General features: G+C 38.6%; 1 protein-coding gene across 1 annotated transcript; it reads right to left on the bottom strand.

The window, feature by feature from the left end:
- Window positions 1–753: 753 nt before the first annotated feature.
- On the bottom strand, window positions 754–27916 carry RasGAP1 (Ras GTPase activating protein 1). Its single transcript, XM_013311521.1, has 16 exons — window positions 27360–27916; window positions 15316–15436; window positions 8865–9663; window positions 8616–8731; window positions 7951–8143; window positions 7600–7748; window positions 7086–7302; window positions 6552–6755; window positions 6149–6292; window positions 5729–5823; window positions 4912–5022; window positions 4654–4790; window positions 4372–4513; window positions 4021–4220; window positions 3702–3834; window positions 754–3618 (listed from the first exon to the last, which is right to left on the bottom strand). Exons 1-16 carry the CDS (start codon window positions 27442–27444, stop codon window positions 2097–2099), a joined length of 4368 nt encoding a protein of 1455 aa, XP_013166975.1. The 5' UTR covers window positions 27445–27916; the 3' UTR covers window positions 754–2096.

Here is a 27916-nt window from a genome sequence, read left to right as displayed (position 1 = left end):
CTTATTACATTACCACGAATTTCAGTGTCGTTGAAGGAACATAGATTAACGATACGGTGGTTTTCGCAATCAGAATCTTACGTTTACTCAGCTGTCACTAATTTTATCGGTCTACCCACGAACAAATATTTTTGTACACGGTGTAAATCTAGAGTTGAGCATCGCCCCATAGATTATCATCCAGCTGCTCAATTCACAAGATGATTTGTAATTATGATTAATAAACCTACCATTAGGAGAATACATTTTACTTTTTTTCTTTTTTGTCGTCAAAAACAAGTAATGCACACTTATCTATGGTCCGATCGTGATGGCACGCAATCGGTATGAACCCCTCACAACATCTTCAATTTAAAAGCACACTTTTAAATGTACAATTGGACCGTTAAACTGTACAGTTCTATTTTCCTACATACCTTTAGTTTTCAGTTGAAACCTAGGTTGTGTAGCGGGTTTTAAACAGACGATACGATATGAAGGCAAAATATGTTACGTACTTGATGTACTCCACTCTTTTACTATCGCTTCACAGCATCTATTTGTGTGTCCTTTACTCAAGAAGTTGCGGTCCATAATCATGTCACTTAACATCTTGGAAGCATATTCAATCGGTATGCCCCTGCTCATGCTCATGTTTCCAAATAATAAGGTATAGTATGTTCTGTCATTTTATTGGAAAAATGAAAATAAGTGAAATAAATAACATATCATTATATTTTAAAGAAATATTAATTTGTACATTGCTTTATTTCATTTTAAAGATTATCTCTTATAAATTAATTCTCAGTAGAAATAGGACAACAATGTATTTAGAATATAATTTAAAGTTTTTTTTTAAAGAATTTCATTCAAAGTACCGTTTCAAAGTTTATATAATAAAAAAATCGAAATATTTAATATGTAATGTTAACATAGTGATACAATATGCCTGCCTACCGCGTACATTAGCACAATTGACTGTTTCAATATATACTACATTAGACTACGTAAATATGATTTGAGTTTTATAAAGAGAATCACAGCTTAAGTAATGGTGTCGGCGAAGGCCGTCGTTGTAGGCGAGACCGGTGAGGTCCAGACGCTCAGGGAGCCCCAGTGCGGCTTAGTGAGGCCCTATTAGGCCCAATGTGGCTCAATGAGGCCCGCACTGTCGCAAACATTCACAATAATTCCTTACATTTGCAAAAACAAATGAAATAATTACTTTAATAATATCAATTTTAAGTACATTTAAATTATGAAAATGCTGATCGTAACAATATAAATTGGAATCTGAAAAATATTTTGTATCTTTTAAACTTTGCAAATATTTCGATTACAAGAGATTTAACATTTAAAAATTGTTAGTTTGTGTGCATTCGCTACAATAACTAGATAGTTATGTGAGAATATTATCTTACAAATATCATACAATTTTATGTTTGTTTTCTTAGCTATAAATAGCAATCAACTAAAAAAAACAATTAGTTGAACTTGTTGCGAATAAATTTGCCTATAGACCAGTCAAAAACTATTTACACCATGGCATTCTTTCTTACAAATAACATACACAAAATAAAATATACAATATGCTAACACTTTTTACTTCGTATCGATAGATTCAACATTGGACAGTGATGCCGATCACAAAAATATATATATATATATAACTCTTTAGTATAGGATATAGCTTCATAAGATTATTGCGCTACAGGAATGAGAGTCCATTCACCCGATGTCGGTCGCACAACACAACGCTTGGCACCTTTTGAGTATTAACGCTATACAACAGCCAAAGTTCATTCAGCACCACTACGAACTAGGGAGGCACATGCTTCAGGTCGACGAAAAGGAGTTCGAAAAATATAGAAATAAATACAACGCTAGTCTAGTTAATTTACAATCGCACCATAATCACTTGCATCTGATGCAGTCATACAAATACTGCACCGCCAGCACACACGCATACTGCCAAATGTGTGCACGTTCCACACACAGAGTCGCACCAAAACATACAAATACTGTTGCTCCGTGGCTGACACGTGCCGCGAGGACAACTTTGCACAACACTCTGCACCAATATACAACACTCGAGCTTTGCTCCACAACTTCAGTCGCTACAGTCTGATATCGTTTGTGGCGGCAGCCAGCAGCGGGCCGTGCGTGCGTCGCCACGAGGCACCGTTTAAGGCATCCTCTTCACTAACTATATACTCCATCTCACCGCCCTCCCTGGACGTCTCTCGCTCTACAACTCCAGTCGAAGCTTCGGCTTTCGGCATAAGATGTTCGCCGTCCTCGTTGCGGACGAAGGTACGACACTGGACGTCCTCTTGCGGCCCGTATCTGTGCAAACTGAGGAACTTGAAGTTTGCCACTATTGAGGAGTTGATCGGTCTCGTTTGTATATTGACCGTGGTGGCGGAGCGCTCTATTCGCTTGTTACGGTTTTCAGCGGGGGCGAGTTCGAGAGACTGACCCCGCCCGTAGAGCCGAGACTGGCCAAACCGAGGCGTCAGTCTCCCTATAAGGTTGTCCTCTTTGCGCGCACTTTTGGCCGCCTGCGAGTCGTCGGGTGGTTTCGGTTTTTTCTTTAGGAAAAACGGCGTCAATCGTTCTGTGAACGGTCGCGACGTGTTGGTACCCGCGTCGTGAACGTTCGACGTCGAACTCGACGTTTTCAAGGGCTTTATGGAGGCAGGCTGCGTCTTTATAGGATTCGACTTCCTCTGTATACTTATCCTAGAAAACATTCCGAAGTCTTCTTTTTCCTTACGATCTATCGAGCCTTCAGATTCTAGTTCGCTCGCCTCGCGCTCCTGCCCTTCGTCCTCGCACACTTTCAGGACGCAGTAGGTGTCACGTTGGAGTTCGGCGAGGAGGCTGTCGTCGTTGGACACGGTGTCGACTTTGCTGAGTGGTCTGGTCGATTCCGTGGGGCTCTCGCGCTCGTCTCGGGCGCCATCGCCGGATAAGCTGTTACAGGAGCCGCCGGTGACGGGCACGAGGGTTGAACGTTCTCGGGACCGTCGGAGTTCGACGTCGGATTTGGGCTGCAGTCGGTTCCTCGCGGCGGTGTTGCCTCGCGGGGGTACTGCTGGAGGCGCGTCCTCGTCCGTGGGTTGCGCATGGCTCATGAAGTTCGCCATCAGCTCGTACTCCTTGCAACGATTGGAGACGTCGAGTTCGGGCCGCCTGGGCGCGAGGTCCGGCTTGGGGCCGCGCCGCGGTGGTTTGAGTTCGACGTCGACGTACTCGCAGAGGGCGGGCGGGGCGGAGAAGGTGGTCCGGGAAGGGGAGAGACGCGCCGGCTTGGGCGGCCGCGCCGGCTTGTCGTTGGATGCGTCGCTATCTTCGGAGGGTTCATGTTTGAGACAGGACATGGTGAGGTAGCCGCTGCCGGTAGACTTGTTGGATTTGCCGGAGGAGCGCTCGTCGGCGAGACGCGCCAGCTTGAGGGACTCCGTACTGGATCCGATGTCGATGGAGGTCTGCTGCAGCGGCAAGGTCTTGCCGTCGAGGTCGATGGTGGGCGACATCTCGCACCTCCACGTCCGCCAGAAGAAGGAGCCGCCCTCCGCGCTCGCCGCCGCCGCGCCCGCCAGGTGCAGATAGTTATCGTCTCCTATCGGCGCTTGTCTACGACAAAAGTAAGACTGTAAGTGTCATTTTGTATTTTTATAAAAAAACATTAATTTTTAATGTAATAAAGTGTATCTTACTTGCTGCCATATTTGGTCTCTCTCGCAAGAGACCGCCTGTAAATGCGATGCTGGTGCTCCAGGTCGAATATTGTTTTCTGCAATTCGCACAACGTTGACGCCTCCGCCTCGCGTTCTTCTAGCGTTGCGCCATCTGAAGAAGAAATTAGTTAGCCAAATTACACTTTTATTTAAATTTACTAGAGTATTATTACACTTTCGATTAACTGTTTCAATATTGTTTTCCTACCAATGACGTCTCTGAGTTTCAAAGCCACGGTCACGAGTGTCTGCATAGCAAAGCATTGTATTTTGTGTAGTATATAATGCATGTAGTTACCGTGCGGCCGATGGCGGCGCTCGTCGAGGCGCTGCGCGTGCGACACCAGCAGGGCGTGCAGGCGCTGCAGGTCGCGTGCGGGGTCGAGGCGCAGCGCGAGCGCCGCCGTCGCGCCCCGCCCCCGCTCCTCCGCCCCGCCCTCGCCACCGGCCCCGCCCACACCGCCGCAACCCTCCGCCTCCGCCTCCGCACGACCACAACTGATAGAACAATAACACTTATGGATCTTGACAATATCACACTTAACTGCACAGAGAATCGTTAAGCTATCCTCCATAGTGCAGATTTGGTATATTGGCAGGAATCTGATTAAAGAGTGGATAAGGATCTTAAGAGGGTGACAGTACTAACCATGTCCACTTGTCGTCCGCATAGTAGCCGGCGTGGGGCGGGGCAGCAGCGGCGCGGCGACACAGCGCGGCCAGCAGTCGCACCCACTCAGCGCGCTCCACGCAGTTGTTGGCCTGCAGCAGCAGCACGCGCTCCCGGTGCACTGCACATAATATTAACATCATATAATAATAGATATCTCAATGATTACTTTGTAAAGGCGCCAAAAAAGTAACCTTTACCAATTTACAGACTTACCAAATAACAGATGTCATCAGAGGTATCTAATATAAGTGTAATTACCTATTTGGAAGATATTGTTGGCGCCGAGGGGAGCGCCTGCGGGCGGACAGTCGACGGCGGCGACGGCCAGCACGCCAGACAGCGGCAGCCGATGCGCTGGAGCCTTCGCCCCACTGCGCGACCACGTCAGCTCCCCACTGTTACAAATATTAACTACCACGTTATTACTAGAAATACAAAAACTAAAAATCAATAGCAGATTAGAATATTTTCTTAAGACATCTGTAATGTAACTTTTATTATTGTAAATCAACTCACCTGGTAAGTCTAAAATGTCTCCGTTTGGAGTGCGCATGCGCGGCCCGCGTCCACCGACGTCGCGGCGAGCCCGAGCCAGCGCGCGCGCTCTCTGACCGCTTTATCATCGTCCTGATACAAAAGTAAACATTTCATTAGCTGTTACCAATAAACAGAAAACTAATGCAATGATTGAAAACGTAAATCACACCATGCTAGTTCAATTTTATATATATATCTTGTATGAAAATATATTCGCATGTTGGTAACTCTGAACTTATGAGGTATGTCCATAACAAATGTTCGCGATTTAGTTAAATCTATTTACTCAAAAATAATGACAGAGATGACGGTATGTTTCATACAGAGATTTCGGTCTCAGAAACCAACCCTTTTGTGATACTACATATTAATGTATTAAATATAACTGCTCCAGTGGAACATTTATTTATTATTCCGGCGCCATGTGAGATAAAATTTACACATCTCTTAAAATTTATAGAAACAATGACGATTTGAACAAAAATTAAAACAAATACAATCTTAAAAAAGCATACTTAATATAACACAATTTTTTATAACATTTTGAATTTCTAATTGAATGATTCAAGTACAGTTATAACTCAAATTACCCAAATACAATAGAACGAAGCAAAATAATATAAAACCAATGGCTTTCATACATAAAGCTAACACATAACAACGAAAAATACACATAAACAACATAAAAACAAATAAAACGTACCCATATCTAGTCCAAGAGATGCAAGAATGAAAATCGACTATTATTTTTCCCTTCAATACTTTATATATTTTCCTATATCAATATAAAACTTACCCTTCTTTGAGTAAGACAGGAGACTCTTGGATATTGTTATTCTGTGTATCCGAACTTGTGGAGATTATTTCGAGAAACTGCTTGATTGCCTGCACCTGGAAATATTAAATATATTGATGAGTTTTTTTTTTAAATTAATGATTACAAACAAGCAAGCGGCTACTAGATTTCGCTTTAGAAAAGTATAACTGTATTCAGATATCTTGGTGGCTCTAAACTTCGTGGATGTCACTGCTAGAACTCAATTTTAGGTGTATCTGGATGTGGAAGGGACAATGCGCATTGCGCCGATGACCTTGGCTCGCCAAGATATTTGAAAAGCATCCGTCCACCGCTAAAACCACTTTCCCAATCCATCTTATCCATATTTTGGGTAGGGAAATATTAAATATATAAGAGCAACCTATATTGTATACTAACATGTCTGGGTGTGCAAAAGCTGCGGTATAATTCTGCCATGTACTCCTCCTTGCAGACCTGCTGCGCTGACCGGCTGCTCACCAGGTTACCCAGAGACTGTATCGTCTTGGAGATAAGCGTCAGCGTACGGTTCGTTTGCGGGTCCTGGACACAATGTTTAATATTATGCCGAGTTTATATTTTTCCAGTACAATAAGACAGTAGCGCTTAATAAGCATAAAAATAGTATAAATTATAACTAGCGCCAGTGTACAGGAATGTAGTCCACGACAGCCCAGTGCTACTGTCCTACTGTACTGCCTTAATATAAATTTTGCAGATACAGATTACAGATAGGCTATATTTTTACAAAGTATTATTTTAACAAATGAAATTAATAGTGTTTTTTTTTTTGATAACTTACAATTTGTTCAGTAGTAAGATCGAAGAGTTTGGGTCCGAGTATGGCGGGCGCGAAGAACCTGAGGAAGATGAATCCGGAGACGACGGAGTAGCGCACCTCCGCGTTGGCGGGGAAGTGTCGCGCGGCGCACTGACGCAGCGCGTCGAACAGCCGGCACATCGCCGCCGGGCACGTGCCGTACGACGACGTTATCGCACCGAACACCTGCTCGCAACGCACCACAACATTCTCATTTAATACATACATTCATTTCAATATTACTACAATGGAACCCCACGGTTATTACTTAATTGCAATTTCAAGACAAATAGCATGTCATATATTAAACTGTAACCAACAAGAGATACACACAGTCAAATGTACAGTGCCGTTGTGTTCCTTTTGAGATCCCGGAACTCTCACCACTTGCAAGTCTCACACAACCCTGTCTTTCTCCGAAAATGTAGGGTATTTTTTGAAGGTCCCCCCCACCCCCGATACAAAGAAACATAGTGAAATGGCAATTGCTTAGCAAGTGGTTGTTATGCCTCGTACCCGTTCGACGTAATCCTTGAGGTTGGCGAGGTTGGCGGCGATGGCGGCGGAGGGCTTGACGCGGGCGGGGTCTATCTCGCAGGGGCGGCGCTCCGCCAGCACGGCGGCCAGCGTGGGGCGCAGCACCGAGCGCAGGTACGACGCGCCGCTCAGCCGCATCGCCTCGTCCATCATCTTTGACACTAATGTGTTGCCGCGGAATATTGTCGTCGCGTCTCTACAATTATAATAAGCAATTATTTTTCTTACACGTAGTAATAACACTAAAATTAATCACAACTTTATTACATCCAAATTATCTTAATTCATTGATACGTGAGGTGATTGGTGGATGATTGAGTACCATTCAGTCGTTCTAAAGGTACTTTTTAACAAATATCCATCCGTGCACTTAAACATTCGAATTTACAATATTAGTTAGATTTAAATAAGTGAGAAAAGGGTAAGGAGCGCTATCTAGAGTTAGCTTAGGCGTTAACTACATACGTAGAATAAAATGAAATTGTCTACTCACGTGAGTACAGATATCTCAGCATCTGCGAGCTCCTTAACGATGGGTACAATGAGATCGTGATGAGTGAACAGCCTCACCAGCGGCTGCGCGGCGTCTGTCTTACTGGATACTATCTCGCCTAAGATGTACACCGCGGACGCCGTTATTGGCTGGAAAATGTGAAAGTAACTTATTTAATGATTTGAGTCTCAAACTGGCTGCTTTTTTAACTAATATGATATTTAGCAAAAAAGAAAAACTAGTATAATTACAATATGACTTAATCTTTGCATAGATAATGCAAAATCAGGTGAAATATCAGTCAACATTGAGCACACATTAACGGTAACATGGCAATATGTGAAAGTCTACCTTCTGGTGCACACTCTTGAGGAAGAGTTCCTCCAGCTGTCGGTAGTGGTGTATGGGGAAGACGTGGTCGATGGTGTACTGCAGCAGCAGTCGCAGCGAGCCGAGCGTGGCGCTGCCCGCCGCAGACAGCCGCGTGCCGGGGGGCGTGGCGCCGCGCGACAACGCCCCGCCCGCACGAGACGTCAGAAAGAACCTGCAAATTACAACAAATGAAATAAGAAAATATAATTAAAAATAGGACACTTGAATCGTATATAAAGTAAGATAAGAGGATAGGTTTAGCTTAGCCGGAATGACAGCGCCATCTAGCGAATTTTAAATTAAAAGATTCAAAAAGAAGTATAGTAGTGATATCTGAATCGATTTCGGCCAAATTTAGACTATTTTTTAAAGATAATTTAACATCGCCAAGCAACAAAACGTCTACTAAGAAAACTAATACGCGCGCTAGTTACAATACGATACTCGTGAGGGCCTCATGATTCATGTCATTATCTTAGTAAATGCAATAATTACGACGCCTAAGAAAGTAGAACGCAGTAACGCGCACAAATTACAAACACGAATTTAATCTAATATCAGTTTAAAATTTACGTAAACTTGTTTGTTAGGTATATTTTTTGGTAGTGGTAGGTAGTATACATATAAACATGACGTGTATGTACCAGGCGCACATAGGCGAGGGCTCGGGCTGGCGCAGCTGCAGACGCACCTCGCCGAGGAAGACGGGCGTGGCCGCGTCGTGCCACACCGACACGCGCGCCTCGCACGCCACGCCTGCCTGCACACAAACATCACACCATTCTTATACATTCCTGGTATGCAAAAGAGAACTATAGGCATAGGGATCATTTTAGAAGCTGAGCTACCATGTTTTATATGATTAATATATACCATCGTTTGGTTTAACATACCGATTGAGATCCATCCCTGTCCTTAGGGTCAGCCTCCATAACGAGATCAAAACTGAAAATTTCGTCAAACTGCGGATTGACGGTTTTCTTTCTGGGCTTGGTGCGCTTCTCGACTCTCCGTCCATTGGAGTAGAGTAGTGTGACGAGAGCGAAGGGGTCGCACTGGCCATTCTTGGTGGTGAGCTCGGAGCACTCGAGCACGCGTAGGCGCAGCGTGTCGGGGCCTGCACGCGCGGCGCAGTGCCGCTCGGGGTCCGACCAGTAGTCGGCGGCGGTGGGTGTGGGCGAGGCGTCCGGTTCGGACATGGTGTGCATGGGCGGCTTGGAGCGAATCGCCCACTGCGCGCGGTCCTTCAGGCTCTCGGAGCGGGAGAGCGCGAGCGTGGGCTCCGTGGCGGCGGCGCTTAGCAGCTTCTTGCTCGTGGAGCTCGAGCAGGAGCCGAATCGCATGTTCTCCTTGCAGTACTCCGACAGTCTGATGAGATTGTTGCCCTTTGTCTTGGAGTTGTCCGCCGCCGGGTCCGGGTCGGGCGGCTTCGGGTCCATCCGTAGCCGTTTTCTCGAGTCCTCGAGAATGAGCTCGATGTATGCCTTGCCCTGCACCTCTGAGTCCGCGTCGACCGGTCGCAGCGCGAACCAGTGGTCTTTGTTGTTGTACCGTTGCAAGTCTTCTCTCTTGATCGCCACCTTTCCCAGCACCTTGTCTTGCTTGAGATGCTTGTCGCGGTCGAACACATATATGGAAAGGTATCGAAATCTTCTGGGCACCTCGAACTGGAACTCTTCGCCGAAAAAAGGACTGAAAAATAAAAATATGGATGTTTTAAATATGTTCAATGTCAACGTTTAACGTTAGTGTTACATATTAATTATTTCGGGATAACATCGCTAATAGTCGAAGATTATGTAGATATATTATTAATATAGATTTCAGCGGAGAATCTGTCAAAAGTTCGCAGACTTACCGCAAGACAAAAGTGAAAGTTATAGGCAGTTGGTATGTATCGAATTAGCTAATGCACAATAGCCGTTATTAGAATAACAGTTTCGATACAAAGCGCAATAATGCGGGACGGTTTGTTTACATTGAGCATACCGGGCTTTATGACATGGCTTCTTTCTCCATTCTTGGAAATGATGTTATGAATGTGTTGCGCCGCGCGGCTGCCGGATATTGTGCTTATTACACCAATATGAGGTTAAAGAATCATTAATAAAGCTAACCGCGCATTGAATCATCATCATCATCAGCTCACTATAAGTCCCCACCGAGGTGCTCGGAGCCTACCCCAAGTTAAAGGTGATTAGGCCATAGTCAACCACGCTGGCCCAGTGCGGGTTGGTTGACTTCACACATATCTTTGAATTTCTTCTCAGATATGTGCAGGTTGCATCACGATGTTTTCCTTCACCGTAAGAAAGTCGGATAAATGTACAAATGTAAATCGGAAATCGAAAAACACATTGGTACATGACGGGATTCGAACCCAGGACCTGCAGATTGCAAGTCAAGTGTTCGACCCCCTGAGCCACTCTAATTGAATACTGTTGCTAAAACAGTAATCGTCATAAACATGACAAGAGAACACATTTCAATGCTAATTACTTATGTGCGAATATTCTAAGTGAGCAGTTTAATATTTTCATGTTCCCAAATTAACCTCTACATTTAGTTTTATTTGTCGAGATAACACAACCAGAAAAACGAACTAACCCATGAGCAAATAATACTCTCAAATAGTGACTTAACCGCCTTCGAAAGCAATGATAAAGCAACTCGACTAAGGCATGAAAATAGGTTTATTTTATCTCTTACTTTTACGTCAATATTTACAACAAAAAAGTTTATTTATAATTCATCGCGTCATAATGCAAAGGATGTTTTAACATAATATCACGACATTGTCTTTATAATATGAACACGCGGCCGGTTCCTGTAACGCCATCATCAATCAACTTTGTTTATTTGATATGCTAACACGACGCGTTGATAAAAAAATCTCCTTCCGTTCGATTACACTGACGCTGCCGACCGAAAAATAATTAATGCATGATGGTGCATTTAACATCATGTAATACATACACACATATGTAACGCATTGTTATTTTACTTAGCATTCAAAAGCGGAAGAATAAGATAAAGGGTTTGAATAGATAAGATAATACACAATAATAAATTTTAATAAAGAATGAATTATTATGCATATTTTGTCAATTATGCGAAAACATTATAAAAATAGCATTTACTATTGATTTCTGAGACCATAAATCTCTGTATAAAACATATCATTATATTTGGCGAAACAGAGATAACAATATATTTTGAACGGAAATTTCGGTCTTAAAAACTCACGGTTAGTAATGATATGTTTTCTGTAGTCCAACCGATAAAAGAACAGGCAGAGGTATACTCCTCTTCCATCAGAATTAGATGTGTTTGAGTATTTGCATAGCATATCAACGTCACAGCGACAGTCAAACGGCGTCAGGTACAAGCTGTTGACTACATCCGGCGTCAACTCGGTATTTATAAAACGGGGGCGGAGTTGCCGATGCGGTGTTGCGGGGGCGGCACTGTGCTAATGCGACGCCTTCACACTACACATTAATTATTACATTATTTTACTACAACTTGCTTACTTATGAATATTAACTTATAAATAAATAATTTTCCTACAATTCTATATACGGCAACCCCGAAACCGTTTGTTCATTTCATTGGACAGTACACTAATAAAACTATTACAAAACGAGTGGACGTGTAAAACTATAAACTACAGGACAAAATCCGTTTCAAGTGGTGTGAATCGAATGATTCACCGCGTCGCTCTTGACGGACATTTTTAAATAGCCTATTGGGATAATTGGAGCGGCCACACCTACACTGTGCGTAGGCACAGTCGTCGTCGTAATAGCTAGCTGGGTCTATCTATACACATAGACATGTTACATATACAGTACCCAGGAGCACCGCACTTACAACTCGCCGGCATCGGCCGCCGCTCCGTGCCCTATTTCAAGTCGGGCGATGATCATTTTACGCGCCACTACGATGTTCCGCCGACAATTTATCACTTGAAAGCTTCCGCCCGGCGCCGCGCCCGCGCCGCGCCGCCGCGAGATTTACGAACGATTCACACCTGAAGAATAGAGCAACTGAACGGAAGCGCTTTTTATGCTTTTCATCCGAAATACTTTACATTTATAAGTTGTTAGCAGAAAAGAGTTGATTCTATTGTTACATAAAATAAATCCGTGATCCGTGCCTTCATATTGCACTTCTGCTTCTTCAAAGTAAGATTAAGATTCCATAATCTAATACTATTCAGTATATTTGTACTTCAATGCCACAGTTTAAAAACTTCAGGTGTAAATAAAATTCTCAATGTATAATAATATCAGGTCTTCGACGATGACGTTTACGCGACACAGTACGGGGTTAAACTCATTTGTTTTTTCTTATTGCTGTTTTATCAGCCTATAAAACATTAATGTTAGCATATTAACGCGTCAATAATGTAATTATTTTTACTTCTCTCTGATTACTATTTAATGACGTAATAACGGCTGCTTTGTAGATAATAAATATGTACACAAACATGGTGTGGTAGTGTGAACGGATGTGCGTGTGCGTGCAGACTATCTGCCCTAAGTACACAGATAGTTTGGAGCAGACACGCGGCGATAAGGTATCGTGAGACAAAGAACCCATTAAGTGGTCCGGCGCGCGAGTGACGAGACATTTCCTTCGATATCCGCCATCGCGTCCTGCTCACCTCTGGGGTCACTAAAATCATTATCGCGCTTCCGTTCCGATCGCTCGACAAACAAATAATAACCATTCCCTTTCCTGTGCGATAGTGTCAAACATGTCGTGAAGATGGTGTCGCGACCGCGTCTCATCTAGCTACTTGAACTGCTATAACCGACGCGCGTTTTATTTAAACCGATAACTCCTCTAATGGTATGTGTATGTGCCACGGCCTGGCCGTCTTATTGTTTTCAAAGACCTCTCTATAAATCCCTTTTTTTCCAAGAAGGATGTACTTTATGCGTACTAGAACTTTTGAAACGGTTGCGGTATTTCACTGAATACCTCTGGTGCAAGTACGGAGGGTTGGGGCGGAAGGGCCGTTCCGCGTCGGCGGCGGCGGGCGGCGGGCGGTGGGCGGCGGGGAGCGGCAGCAAAGCGCGCGCACCGGAAATGCATCCGGGACGCGGCACGCCGCAGCGCTCGCTCGCACAATGAAACCTCCCCTTTCCTAATCCCGAAACAGTCGACTCCCACGTTACTTTGTCGACTACAACCAATTAATGCTGTGGTACTTAACGCTTTAATTGTGTGCAATCATGTCGAAAACGCAAAAGCGGACAGAACGCGTACAGTGGCGTGACATGGGAAGGGCTAACAAACTGTTCTAAAATTTGCTTTAACACAATTTCTTAAGGAGATAATTATAATTGGTGGATTGCGTTGGTATTGTAAATTGAATATTACACCGTCTTCGTAGCAATGTTAATTGATTGACGAAAAAATAATTACACCCTCACCATAGCTATTCATGTATTCCATGGGTTTGTGAATTGTATCACTTAATATCAAGCTCGGCATGCTGCTTTGTATAACATTAGGAAGGCATATTATCCTGTTTACAAACCGCGCACTAAGCACGTTAGATATTTATAAACAAGTATGATGCGGCGAGCGCTCGCATATCCTAAATCAGCGGTTCCTAGAATGTGACACACCTATATCCGACAGTGTCTTCAGGAATCGTGTGCGTGTGTCTTATATTATAATAAAATAAAAATTATTTACTTGATATAAATACATACGTAAATACCTACGTAAAGTATATACATATAAATATAAATGGATATAAATACATACGTAAAGTATGTATTTATATCCATTTATCAAATTTACCGTCGAGATGCAATATAAAACATAATTAGCACATTACAAACGTGATATAGACATGTCAGAATTATCATCATGAACTCGCAATATTAACAGACTATAAAACAATAATAACAAGGAGACAGATGAGTCAATAAACGTTCAAGTTTTTTGCAACGTTCGAGCTATCAATGGAGCAGTAGTGCATAATGTCATTCATGAATAAATACGAACCCGATAAGGCAACTGGCCGCGACACCTAATAAAGCATTCATCACGCTATCGAAAGCAAAACGTACCTATAATTGACACTCAGTGTTTCGTAATTGTAGGTACTACGAACGACACACGTTTAAGTATACAAGTTGTGCAAGCAAGAAACAAAAAACAAATCCACGAAGAATTTATATACTACGTTAGTACTCTAGATAATTGTTCTTAATTTAAACTAACAGACGTTAATTTTTAGTCATTCATAAACGTCCGAGCCTTGACCCAGTAAAATTGTTTGCTCCCTAAATACTACAACGTCGATCGCTCCCGCCCGATAGATAATGCCGGAAGCCGGTCCGGATATTCGACAAAGGGACCGTTATTCCGATCATACGGTAACACTATTTTTGTACGGACTAAAAGTTTCTCGTTACTTTTATGAATCACATATTTATCTAAAGTAAGTTTAGTGTCACTACCTTTAAAAGGCAGGTAAACGTAGATAAAATAATACGAAAAAAAATATGAAAATTTGTAGAGCCATTGACCAGTAAATTGAGAACAATCAGCACGTTTTAACAGTGGTAGAGCCCGCTTTAACATCTTCGCACGAATCGGCCCGGCTCGCCTGGTGAAATACCACGACCACACAGTAGACAGGCGTCAAGTGGAAGTTATTCTGCGTTTCGGCTGATGAGTGTGCGTCCCGGAGGCCTTATTTAGTCTTCTTTCCCTTCCCACCCTTTTTCTTATAAGGAAAGGACGGGAAGGAAAGGATGCATGGAAAGGGAAGATATTTTATTTCTGTGCATCCTCCCCTTCGTCGATTAAAGGTAGGCAACGCATATGCAATTGCGTATGTCTATGCGGTCACTTCGCTATTTCAGCGATTTCAGGTGGCCGCTCGCTCGTTTGCCACCTTATGATATAAAAAAAAATGTTTATATTGATGTTCATAAGCATAAAATGTAATACTATATGAGAAGTAACTCAAGCTTTAGTTACACTTGATGATCATAAGTCATGTGCAAGCGTAGGCGCTGTCCTTCATCCATCATCGGGCAAAATGAACGAGACTTATTGCCAGACGATTCCTGTCTCTACCTATTTTTGTTAGTGACAAATATCTTTCCTATTACATCATTTGGATGGTACAAACAAATTGTTTAATATGTACTCACTATAATTAAACGAGACAGGTTAACTTCTCTCCCAAATATGGCTAAAAAATTATTTATTTCCATATACGGACTACTAGAGGTCGGCGTTCGGACAGACTGTCGACTTAAAGCAACGTATGTCCTAAAGATGCTACTATCAGAGCTATGATATACTTACTTAAGTGTTCTCTCCATGGTGGACGTGCGAAATATTTCTTCTTGATCAAGTGACAGCACACAGTATATGTCTCGATGGCAGGCCGCGCCATTGTTGCGAGCTGGCAAGTTCTTGGCTTCACCTGAAATAAGCAATTGAAACTATTGAAAATTTGTAAATAATATCACAGTTCAAAATATAGAAAAAGAAATATCGATATATCATACATATATAGCTAAACAATTCAATAGTTCTTTATTACTCGTCTGGCAGAATATTGCTCTTAGGATGTATGTATTTGACCTATAAGTTAATGATTTCTCGCTTAAATTAATTGTCATGAAATTGTATCCTTTTCTCAAATAAATTTTGATAAATCAAGTGCTTGGCAAATAATTATGGTTCTTTAAACAAAGTCTATAGTCTAAAAATAAAAATAAACTAATTAACAACTAAAGGTTCATAGTGATGGCAGGTATCGCGGGGAGTCCGATAACAATATCCGTTGCTTTTGCAAAATTCAACGATTATAAATGCTCGAATTACATCGCACCTCGTACTAAATGTTACACTACAGTAATACATTATATGAAATAGCTGTATATCAATATACAGGGTGCTAATTTTCTAAAAACCTACTATTTTATTATATAATAATTAAACTAATTGTTTGTGCCCGATATCTGTTCTAATGAAAATGTCTTAGCGTACAAATCTACCGTCAATTTTGCCTTTAATTCCATCACCTTATTAATCCTAAAAAAGTCGAATGAAATACTGTAATACTAAATTGTAGAAAATTAAAAGAAAAAAATATAACCCAAATGTTTATCGTACTTTGGACAATATAAATGTAGTTGGATTTCAGTTTCGTTTTTATTATGACTACATCCTTTCCATATGGCAACATAAAAGCGTTAGCTTTGCCTTTTTGGTGCGCGGCGTCGTCGAGTCATTTGCGTAAGCGCACCATAGTTACTACAATAGAACTACAGTGTCCTACAGCCCTACGAACTGTATTGTGCATTATCTCATCCAAAGCCAGACAATAATTTCAATACATTAAAATTGTTGCTTTAAAATTTTTCTCAAGGTTAAAGTGAAAGATATAAAAATAGAAAAAATACACCCTTTATTTGAAAATTTTTCATTCTTTCTGGGAAGTTCATTTGGGAACACTTTGCATGTCGTTCATTCATATAAATGAGCGGTATATGAATGAATAACACATTTTAATACCACTCTTAGTCCTTAAGTATTTGTGACGATTATTTATCGGTCGTCGAACTCAGGTTTGTCTATTAGACATTTCTTAATAAACAATAGAAATGTTAGAAACGATAGTAAAAATACATTAAATAATAAAATCCCATTGTGAAAAAATAAATTAAAAAGTTGATCGCGCAACAAATTCAACACATTTAATTCCCAGACGCTTTTCTTTTAAAATATGCTATTGTTTTTAAAACGTACGATATCATCACAATTTCACTATCTAACTACGCTTGCGTATTACAAAATATGACCTCCGCGTGGTTTAACTCCGATGCTTTCACGTTTGTGTAGCATACGGCAGAAGTGGCAACATACCCCCCCCCACCCCACCTCCTCCAGCACCCCGCACATCGCTTACTTAACATGCACAACAACGATAAACATAATTAGGGGAGAGAATAAAAACGCCTCATTAACTTTTTTAATGTTATTTTTATACTTTTAATGTCTTGCGTTATCGAGTATGGCGAAAAGATGGCCACACCGTATGTATTACAAGGTAAATATAAAAATTATATTAAAATTTCTATACAACAATACAAATAACGCAACGCAATATGCAATTATGTCCGCATGTTATCGAGAAAAATACCTAAGATATTTATTGTTAAAATATTCTGTAAAAAGGAACTGTCTCCAATGACATCTAATTATTGATTTAAGCAATAGAATTAAAATCACGTCTTTTGACCAAAATCAAAGCTCTGACATATGGGGTACCAATTATAGAAAAATAAGCAAAAGTTACGCTACTTTACCATTGGTTCCTGAGATCAAAATCTCTAAACATAAAACATATCTTCATCCCTATCATTTATCTTTGAAAAAACAAGAGAAACAATATGTTTTATAAAGGGATTTAGTCTCGGAAATCCACGATTAGTCAACTACTAAATTAGTTAGTTACTAATTTAAAAAAAAGCATTACATGCGATGCAATACATGTTTAGAGGAAGAACAAAACTGATGGTACAAAACACAGCTCGGATGTTGGTTGTGTAACACGACGACCTCGTCAGATATAACTTTATACGGCGATCCAAGGCAAGGTGACCAGCGACCCATAAACTGCTCTAAGCGGGGCCCTAATGAACTAATGGCAATGGATTATCTATATAAGTTTTGTAAGTAAAGCAATTCTATAAATCTTACTAATATTATAAATGCGAATGTTTGGAGTATGGATTATGGATTATGGATGGATGTTTGTTAGAAGATATCTCCGGAATTGCTGCATTTATCACGATAAAATTCGGTATAGTAGAAACATAGTCTGGTTTTTTAATTTCGCGCTGACGGAGTTGCGGGCAACGGCTAGTACTTTATAAAAACCATAATTAATTGCTATTGGCTCTAGCATAGAAATACGTATAAGAACTAAAAAGGGAGTGACAATCTAAGTAATAAAACTGAATGTTTTAAGTACAAACTTCTATACAGTAATATATCTCACGCACCGATGCCATGAGTTGCGATTGCAAAAGTCTTGATAAGAAACATTTTCGCACACTTTTTTAATTGACGTCGTATCCGTCAAACACAAAGGGTTTCCTTGCGGATGGCGAAACCTCAGTCGTGTTAAATGGGGGAGGGTTATTATAATATTTTGTAAACTATATAGCAATTTGGCGTTAACAATATAATTGTTGTACACAATAGCCGCTTAAAAACGTTGCATGAAATGGTGCAATTGTTAAATGTGAAATACATATTTAAAAGATACGAATTTAAACACAGCTTTAGGTACTTCTTACATTGAAATTGGCGTAATTTTTAATTAAAATAGCAGATTTTTCATTAAAAATTGCTAATATTTCTTGTACCATTCCAACTAAGCTCTAGGCTTGTGCTAGGATATGGTTTACGACAGTAGTCGAATGGCGGGATTCGAAGTCCCGACCTCTTGTTTAGAAATCCGTACCCTCAAGCATTAGGCTATTGACGCTTCAATTACTTGATTTCAATCGTGACCATTTAGTTCAGTTAGCGATAAATCCAGATGTAAGATAGTGTCGGTCCTTCGTTAAACACGAACAGCAGGTGAATGGGAGCATAAATCCTACAACATACCATTAGTTCCAAGTAGATGTAACAATTGATAATTGAATCACTAATTACTAACAAAATAAAAATAAAGGTTAGTTTTTACTGGGATAGCTTATCGTGTTATTTTTTGTTTAAATTCTATATCGTTGTATCCAAAAGTGATCTTGCGATGGTCAGGATACCGTATAATTCTTCCAACGGTAGATTTATTATGAAAAACTAAAAACATCACCGCTAAGAACCTCTCAAAATAGCCGAATATTACGTACATTTGTAAAAAAATACGTTGGGTACTAATTTAAATAATGATAAATAACAGTCAAATAAAAAACTTTTAAATTTAATATAATCTAATGTATAAAATACTTCAATGAGTAATCGCCAATGACTCATTACGAGTCATTGGACTGTCCAAAAAAAAACGATTCAGTCTGGAGAAAAATATCAAATAAATGAAAATTTACGTCTATCTATTCTTAGAGACGTCTCAAAATACAGCGCTCAGTTTGTCCACCATCTAATATATTAGATTAATATGAAAGTGAGCAAATAAAACTCAAACTAGTGATTTGATATTGACCAGGAATCGACTTGAAATTTTCTTTGTTGCAACCTTCCCCAAAGCTTACCTGTATGTGAATAAAAGTTGATGCATAGACATTAAGTTAAAATTGCATCCGACAAATCACTATGCAATCAAAAGACATTTAAAACTCTCATTAGGAATAGAAAATGATAATTTCACCGTAATGTCATAACAGAAATAACCGAGGTGCTATTACGCGTAATTACACTACGAAGAGATTATAGTGGAGATTGTTAGGGCGAGCAAACAAAGGAGGCTGTCAGAGGTCGCGGTCTCACAAATTCGTCGTAATTGGCCCGCTGAGAGAAAGTAGCTACCGGCGTAATTGTTGATGCAGAAACATGAGGTACATCAATGCGACAGTAACACACGCCATGAAACTAGATCGTGGGAGTGAAACGGGAACCTTTGAATGGCACTATCCACTACCGAGAAGCCTATGGTACTATTTAAACACGATACACTAACGCTCGTTAAAATGTTACCACACGAGTGTGTGTGTTCCTTTCGAAATCGAGAGTGGTTTCTAAAACTTTACGACCATGGGAACGTTTTTGGATCCAGGTACTTAGAGTAAAGGAGATGTTGTGCAATTTTGTCTAATTATAATAATATACTTGCAAATGATTACTTAAAATGTGATGTTACGAAAAAAAGAACAAGGTTAAATTATTGTAAAAAAAAAGATAATATATTTGTCATACGTATATTTTAAATAATACCATTTATATGTCGTAATTTTAACTTAATCTTAACTAAATAATCATAATTTTTAGTCTTACCAATTAAGACTTTACACGAGTAAAGGTTTGATTAACTTGTAAGAGGTTACCGCATTTGGTTAATGCGTCACGATGACCAATATCTTATAAACACAAAGAAGGACGTTGCAGTTCATTCACTGCAGTCGGGAAATTGAAGACAATTAGTGGTCCAGATTATCACTTCCGCTCTTCCTGTGATGTCGTAATCTTTCAGTTTCCTCTTATTTAATTCAACGAAAATACTCGAGTATAAAGTGTAAAAAGTATTAATAAATTAAATATTTAAAGCTTTAACGTATCTTTGTGCAAAATAGCTCGAGCGGAAGGAACATAACAACCTTTTATCCCGTTGCAAAAAATACCGTAACTTTGGATTCAAAGAAATAAGAATAAGACCATATATCTGGCACACATACTGTGCATTAAAGTACAGTTTGCTGCCTTCTACTCTATCGCTGTCTTCTTCCTTTCGCGTACTGTTCACTTTCACGCTTCTTTACAAAGGTTATTTAGTTCGCTTACAAACTTTAAAGAGTAATAAGACAGTAATGTACTAAAATTCTCGTTGCAATATATTATAAAAAGGTTAAAATGAAGCAGTGTGTCTATTACCTAATTAAAATTAATATATACTAGTATGTATCAAGTCAACCAATCACTGGGCTCGTGTTGTTGTCTATGACCTAGTCACCCCTAGCTTAGTGTACTACGACGCCCTCAGTTGGGACGTATAGTTGATGCTTTATTATGGATTCTTCCACCTATTTGCTACTTCGTATTTTATCTAAAAAAAAACCATTGAAAATTAAATACGATTTGTTTCAGCGGAAGTGACAAATTTTAATTTTAGCAAATGCAATCATAGCGCGGCAGGGCTCACGCAAACTAAATACGTAGCGGCATTAGCGCTTTATAACCATTCGCGGAATTGATACAAGTCGAGAGGAAATGACAAGTTAGCACTACAACACTAATTTACAATTTCCATCGCACGTACAACACATCGTCGGTAAATTATGACATAGGTATTCCTTTGTTGCTAATACTAAATACCCAAATTATGAGGTGAAAATGAAATAGCAAATGCAATAAGTTAAGTCAGCTACGTCAAAATGTATAGATTACTAATGAATTAGAAACTTGTATACGCTTTCGATATCAAAAATTTGTATACACTTGTCCGTCTGTATGCTTCCGACCATGAATACATATTACTGACGAATACATGCACCCGTATTTTTAAAATCAAAGGCAATTATAGTATATTATACATATTTATGCAGTGGTGTTTACATCTTACTTCTTACTAATATTATAAATACGAATATTCAAATGGAAGGATGTTGAAAATTGGCATGGATGTAGAACATAGTCTGAAAGAATACATAGGCTTACTGTTAGGTTCATAAATTGAAATATTCACGTATATCCTTTTCTTCCAATCTTCGAGAATAAATGACTGTTGAACCGCTTCAAAACCCTTACTAAAGTCATGCATTATCTAGCGAACATAAATACAATTATGTTTCATTATTATTCAACAAATTGTCTAGATAAAGTGGACTGACACGACCTACGCAGCCATAGACATTCGCCTCTAGACCCTCACCCACATAGGACAAGCTAAGCCCACCACCACAGGTGGGTTGCGAAAACCACTATACTCCGGTATTTTTGCAAAAAGGTGAATGTTTCACAACACGATAGTCGGATAAACTTATTTGCAACTAAGTCGTTTCGTTTGCCTGATTATTACGAAAACGAGATTTTTCGTCCAACACGTTTGTAATTGACAAATAATTAGTAAATACTAATGTTTTGTTGCTTACGAAACATCCCGTATATTAAAATAGTGTTCTAGAGGAATAATGCTATTGAAATTGATATGTCGCTAATACATGTTAGCAAAAATATGTCATGCATTTTGTCAAATGGTCACCTATGAACATTATTTTTGAATCTTTAACTATAATAATAATAATATATAAACTTTATTCTATATTAATCATATATTATATTTAACAGAAACGATAAAATGACAATTAACATACAAAACTCGGTACCTACACGACTACGAAATTCCTGACAGCAGGAGGTCACTGTGATAATATATTCAGACACCTTCACTTCACAACGCCATACAAACATTCAACTGCATCTCATCCTTATAGCAATTCATATACATATACCGCATATAAAAATCCTAATGTAAACAAGAAGAAACATTATTGGAGATTGCAACACCGAGGTCATTACACGTACGTCCAGTACACATTTATATTACAACAATAGCCAGGCAATAATTCATCGATAAATAAGAATCGCTTATGAAACATTATTTGTTCACGCCACAATTACTATTCGGAGAGCAGATACGACGCAATAATAGACCTTATCGCATGTTATCTTATCGTCGATTGTCGATGACGGCCGGATTAGGATGTTCTCAATGGAAATATGCATACGTAACACACGTGACGGCCGAGACAGGCTGACATCGTGCCGATAACGTTCGCGATAAATGAACGTCTTTTTCATTAACGGCAAACCGAGTTTCCATGAATGGGTGCGCTCTGAATGGAAAACACCCGTCCGACCCATTCACGGGAGTCAACCGCGGCCACCGCGCAGCGCCGCGCGCACCACCCGATGGCTAGCCCAGTCTGTCACCCCCTCGCAGTGACATAAAATATTACTCGACCTAAAGACAATGTTCGTTTTGAACAAAATATAAGATAAATTTAATGAATTAAAAAGAAATTGAACTTGAAAATTCGCGGCACTTAAGGTTCAATATATAATAGATACAAGTTAAGTCAAAGAAATACGAACGATCACAAGGCCACTAAATAATTTAAATCACTACATTATTCGAACTCGATATCAACAAAATTCTCTGAGCAAATGCGCTATATATGTAAAGAAAACTGTCACCAACTTGGAAACGATCCATTTCCATTCATTATGTTTAAAATATTCGTCAATTTAATTCTCAATTCAAGAATTACTCGTTAACGTAATCACTAGAACAAAAATATATTCGAATGAGTCACATATTTGTTAATTCTAAACCAAGTCAATATATTCATATATGCGACATGAAGAATTCACTTTGTTCTAAACAAAAGGACAAATGACAGGTATTTTGCTTTGAATGATAACTTTATTGTTTACAATTGCATTCTTTTTGATAATAATCATCACGCTTGTAGATAATTTAAATACCATTAAATAATATGCAATAAACATGCCTGTTTAAAATTTAACGGAACAAAACTTGCAACAATTTATAAAATTGCTATAATATTGTTTCCCCTCCATCAATAACGAGACGAGATAAACGAACTTAGGTAAAATATATCCATGGATGAAAAGACGAAATTGATGTGAACATTCATAAAATGACTGCAATGTACGCAGATATAAATCTTCAGCTTGATTAGTAGGAAAATAATTTAAATATGGAGAGGTGTCCTTTCCACGTACATAAAAACTATGAACAAGCTAAAACCAAGGCGAGGCAAGGCGAGAGGAAAGCAGAACGTTACAAGATATCAATTTATACGAACGTAGCGGTGACCGCGCGCACCGGATAGTGTCAATGCCACGCTCAGCTCGCCGCTGTGGCTCATTGACTTTACAACACCACCGCACCGCACCGCACCGCGACACTACGCGCTGCTAATATTACAAGCCGTATTTCCTGTGCTACACGCTACTTCTAAAACATTTCTACTAACATACTATCCGTATTGCACTTTCTTTTTTATATTATAAGCTGGCGGCAAACGAGCAACGGGCCACGTGAATTCGTCAAAATAGCGAAGTGATCGCGGCACATAGACATCCACAATTTCAGTTGTGTTGCCCACCTTTAATCACAGAAAGATAACACTTCCCCTTCCTATAAGTTCCTTCCTCCATCAAATCCACGTCCTCTTCCAATTCTTTTCTCACATGGAAGAGGGAAGAAATAAAATTAGGTCTCCGGCAATACTTGTACCAAGAGACTTTATAACTCTGAATGCAATATATAATCTAAGGCTTTGGTACTAGACCCTACTTTAAACTAACTCATTAGGATTCAAACTATCGCTGAAGATTAAAAATAAATCTACACCATGTTTAAATGTGGCTGGAAAACGAGAAAGATAGCAAGCACAAGAAACTTAAAAATAAATAGGTAATTAAGATAATATATTTACATGTAATCCCGGTCGTAAGACGGCAGCTGTAAAATTAAAAAGCTCATTCAAAGTGCAATGGAAAAAAGCTGTGACATAGACAATTTTTTTTTTATATTTAAATAGCATCAAAAAATGTCAAAACGAAATGGTAAGTGATATAAGTAACGAGCGGGCTAGCGTGGCGCGTCGGACCTTATCGGTGGAGTATCACTCGTGCTTATCGTATTTATAAACAAATTACTTAATACCTAAATGTATGGCATACCGTTTTAACACGTTGCTTCGAGTGTTACGTAAATTTAACTCGATTCGAGTGCATTTATATTATTTATGTTAGTCAAATATGATCTATAAATTCATTTTATAAGCCGCGAAAAATAACAAAAAAAAATATATATTTTTTTGCACTTGTTTCTGGGCATAACAGCCCAAAGTAATGAAAACATTGTATTAAGATCTGATCTTTAATAGTGAAAGAAAATTGATTTGCTCTCCTCCTTGAAATAGAAAAAGATTGGCCTGGTCAACTTTTGTAATTTGTCAAACTTGATAAAAGTAATAAACCCAATAATGAAATTTTAATCATTTAGTTAGACTGCTACTAACATAATATATTGGAAGAGATTTTGTTTATATAATTTGTAAGATATTTATGTAATAATTAAAATTATAATTACTTACAGATGAGACTATTTTTACCTTCTTTGTGATAAACTACAAGCTTGTAGTTTAAGGCAATCCCGTCAGTAACTTGGGGATAGAAAAATTTGACCAACCTTACAACTATAAATTAAAAATAGTTCAACCAAATCAAAAACAAATAAAACTGTGAATTACCAACAACTTATGATATATGACAGACATGACACTCAAAAAAAATTGTTTTAAAAGAGAATGTGCAGGTTTAGAATTAGTTTTATACAGTCGCTTCATCGGTGTAGACACAATATGCAACTAACAACAGCATGTTTGGATGAGTTGACTAATTGGTGGTAAGAACAAAGGTGTGGTGTAGATAAGGCGCGGGCACGGCGGAAGTTACCATATGCATTGCTTTCATTTATCGGCCGCAGCGTCGTACAGCCTAATATGCGATTGACGATACAATTTGGTCCCTCTGTAGTAAACTTTAGTAGTGACAAATAAAACTTTATTCTCAGGATTACAATACTTGAATGTAATTTTTAATAATGTAGTTAAAGTAACACTTAGTTTTATATTAAGATTAAAAAAATATTAAAGTCAATCCATCAAGTTTGTCATGCATTCGTCAAATGAAGGTTATTAGCTAAATAATTTTCTTAATTAAAACAATAATATATGAAAATACATACAAATGGAATACATTCCACTGATTACATAGGCCCAACATCTAAATTAGGGTTTGTATAGGGTCAACTACAACTGGGTTCATTGTATGTGATAGCAGAGTTGGCAGAGAACATCGGGTCACGGGTCATGCCCCGGAAGGCGTACTGCATTCTTATCTTAGCAGACACACTTCTCCTTATCATAGATTTATGCACTCGCTCTGACACCCACACAAATCAATCATGAATGTACCTATCTCTTCAACTTACAACTTCATGTGACTAACATTGTATTTTATACAAATTATAAGTGATGCAAAACTCAACTGTTTGATATAAATCATATTAATAATTAAAAGTAAACTCTGTTTCCGTCTGTTTAGATCTTAAACTTATTTTATTTAAATAGAAGTTTATCTTACAAATATTATGCAAATATAAATGTGAATTTTTGGATCAATGTTTGCTTAAAGGTATCCCCAGAACTGGCATAGATGTAGAACTAATTCAGTTTTTTTTAATACTACTCGGATGGAGTTATGTGTGACAGCTAGTTTTATATATTTTTACAGTTTTTTAAATATGATTAGACTATTTTTTCATCATGGTCACCAATAAAATTGAGTCAAATAACATCTCAAATGTTGTAAATGCAATAGTAATGAAATTTTTTTCAGTAGAGAGCATGTGCGGCTAGATAAAAATTAAGTGTAATTTAAAACACTAGATGGGAAGCTAAAAAAGATATAGGTATCTAGTTTAATCAGTAAAATTAAATTAAACTTATTTTATGAAAGATTTATAAGATTATTTCTACATTAAGTTCTTTGCCAAGCATTTTAACATATTCCGTGATTCCCCATCTTTTGGAATGAAAGTGAACTACTTGAAAGACATTTTTAATACATAACACACCCTGTCTTGTGTACAACATGATTTTGTGAGGACTTCCAAAGATCTCATAATATTAAAAAAAATGTAGATGTTTATTTCCTGTACTTTTGTACTTCATGATTATTTACAACTAATTCATTTAAAATTTCATTCTTTATTACTATTGAATTTTATTGATCTAATACATATTTCAGAGTGAGAGTCTGAAACTCCATATTATACATAAAAAAATTATTTATACATATTGAAACTTATATTGGTAAGATGTAGGACTATTAACTTGACTAACAAGGATAAATATACTTTAAATCACTATCAACATTATTCTTTATGTAATGCTTAAAAAATTAATTAAAAAATCCAATATTCAAAAGATAAATAAAGCCAATAATAACTTTTCACTAGAAATCAGAGTAAATTGTGAGATATCAACTTTATAGATATCTAACAGTACTTGTAGTAATAATTGAAATATATTTTCTATACATAAATGTGTGCAACTTTAAAAACAAATTAAGAACTTTTGTTAAATTGAAGATCTTATGCTAGGCACTCTTATTTAGTTCATATAAGAAAATGATAGTATGATGCTATCCGTTTAATAATTATACAATAGTGTACATGCAACAAATATCTAATCTAATATGATCTAAACACGGGTTCATTGTGTTCACGGCGATTCATTCATAAAGTGTGAGCGAACTGTCAAACCACCTCACGGCAAAAACAAAAGGAGTAGGTCCTCCTAAATATGGTACCAATGAGTTTTTTTAAAAGGACACTTAACGCAAACTTATTGTTTGCTAATTATAGGTATGTAATATTGAGAGAATTTAAATAAAACTTAGAAACCTACACTATTTGGACACCACCTGTTCACAACTATGACAACAACAGTCAGCGATCAGTGCTAGACGTAAACACATTTTAACTTATTGCTCTATGAAAACAATATTTCTAAAATTCATTCACAAAATAGAAAATAATCGTGAATATTACTTACCGATCTTTATTTTTAATCTTTCTTCAACTCGCACTTTACGCGTTTCGTCCGCCATGTTAAATCCATAACTGTTTATCTCTTTCATCCGCTGTTATCTCTTTCGGAACGAGCCCCTCGGCCGGCTTGTCCCGCCACTTCCGGAGTGTCGTAATGTTCTACTTGAGCCTGTTTTCAACAAGTTAGAGTTAACTGGACAGTTAAAACCCGAACATGTGAAAACGTACGTTTCGATTTAGAACTTCAAATATATAAGACGATTTCCAGTGTAATTGAAATCGAAAGAATTCATCCTTGCATTGCGCATGTGCTTGATACATGCACTTAATTCATCAATGAATGCACTTTTTGACAATTCAATACACAAATTTCACTTCACTCTTATAAATTGAATCAGTAAAAACACAAGTTAATGTAGTTTTATGTCTCATATAGTATCTTGATTATCACAACACTTCGTCAATAAGATATTTTGTCTAAATGAATGAACAAAAAGTATGAATGGACAATTACGTCACGTCACGACATTGCGCTTGCGCGGCCGCACATTCGCGCACAGA

This window comes from Papilio xuthus, unplaced genomic scaffold (genome assembly GCF_000836235.2).
Source record: "Papilio xuthus unplaced genomic scaffold, Pxut_1.1 DF827680.1, whole genome shotgun sequence".
Lineage (NCBI taxonomy): Eukaryota > Metazoa > Arthropoda > Insecta > Lepidoptera > Papilionidae > Papilio > Papilio xuthus.
This window is presented reverse-complemented; position numbering and strand designations above follow the sequence as displayed.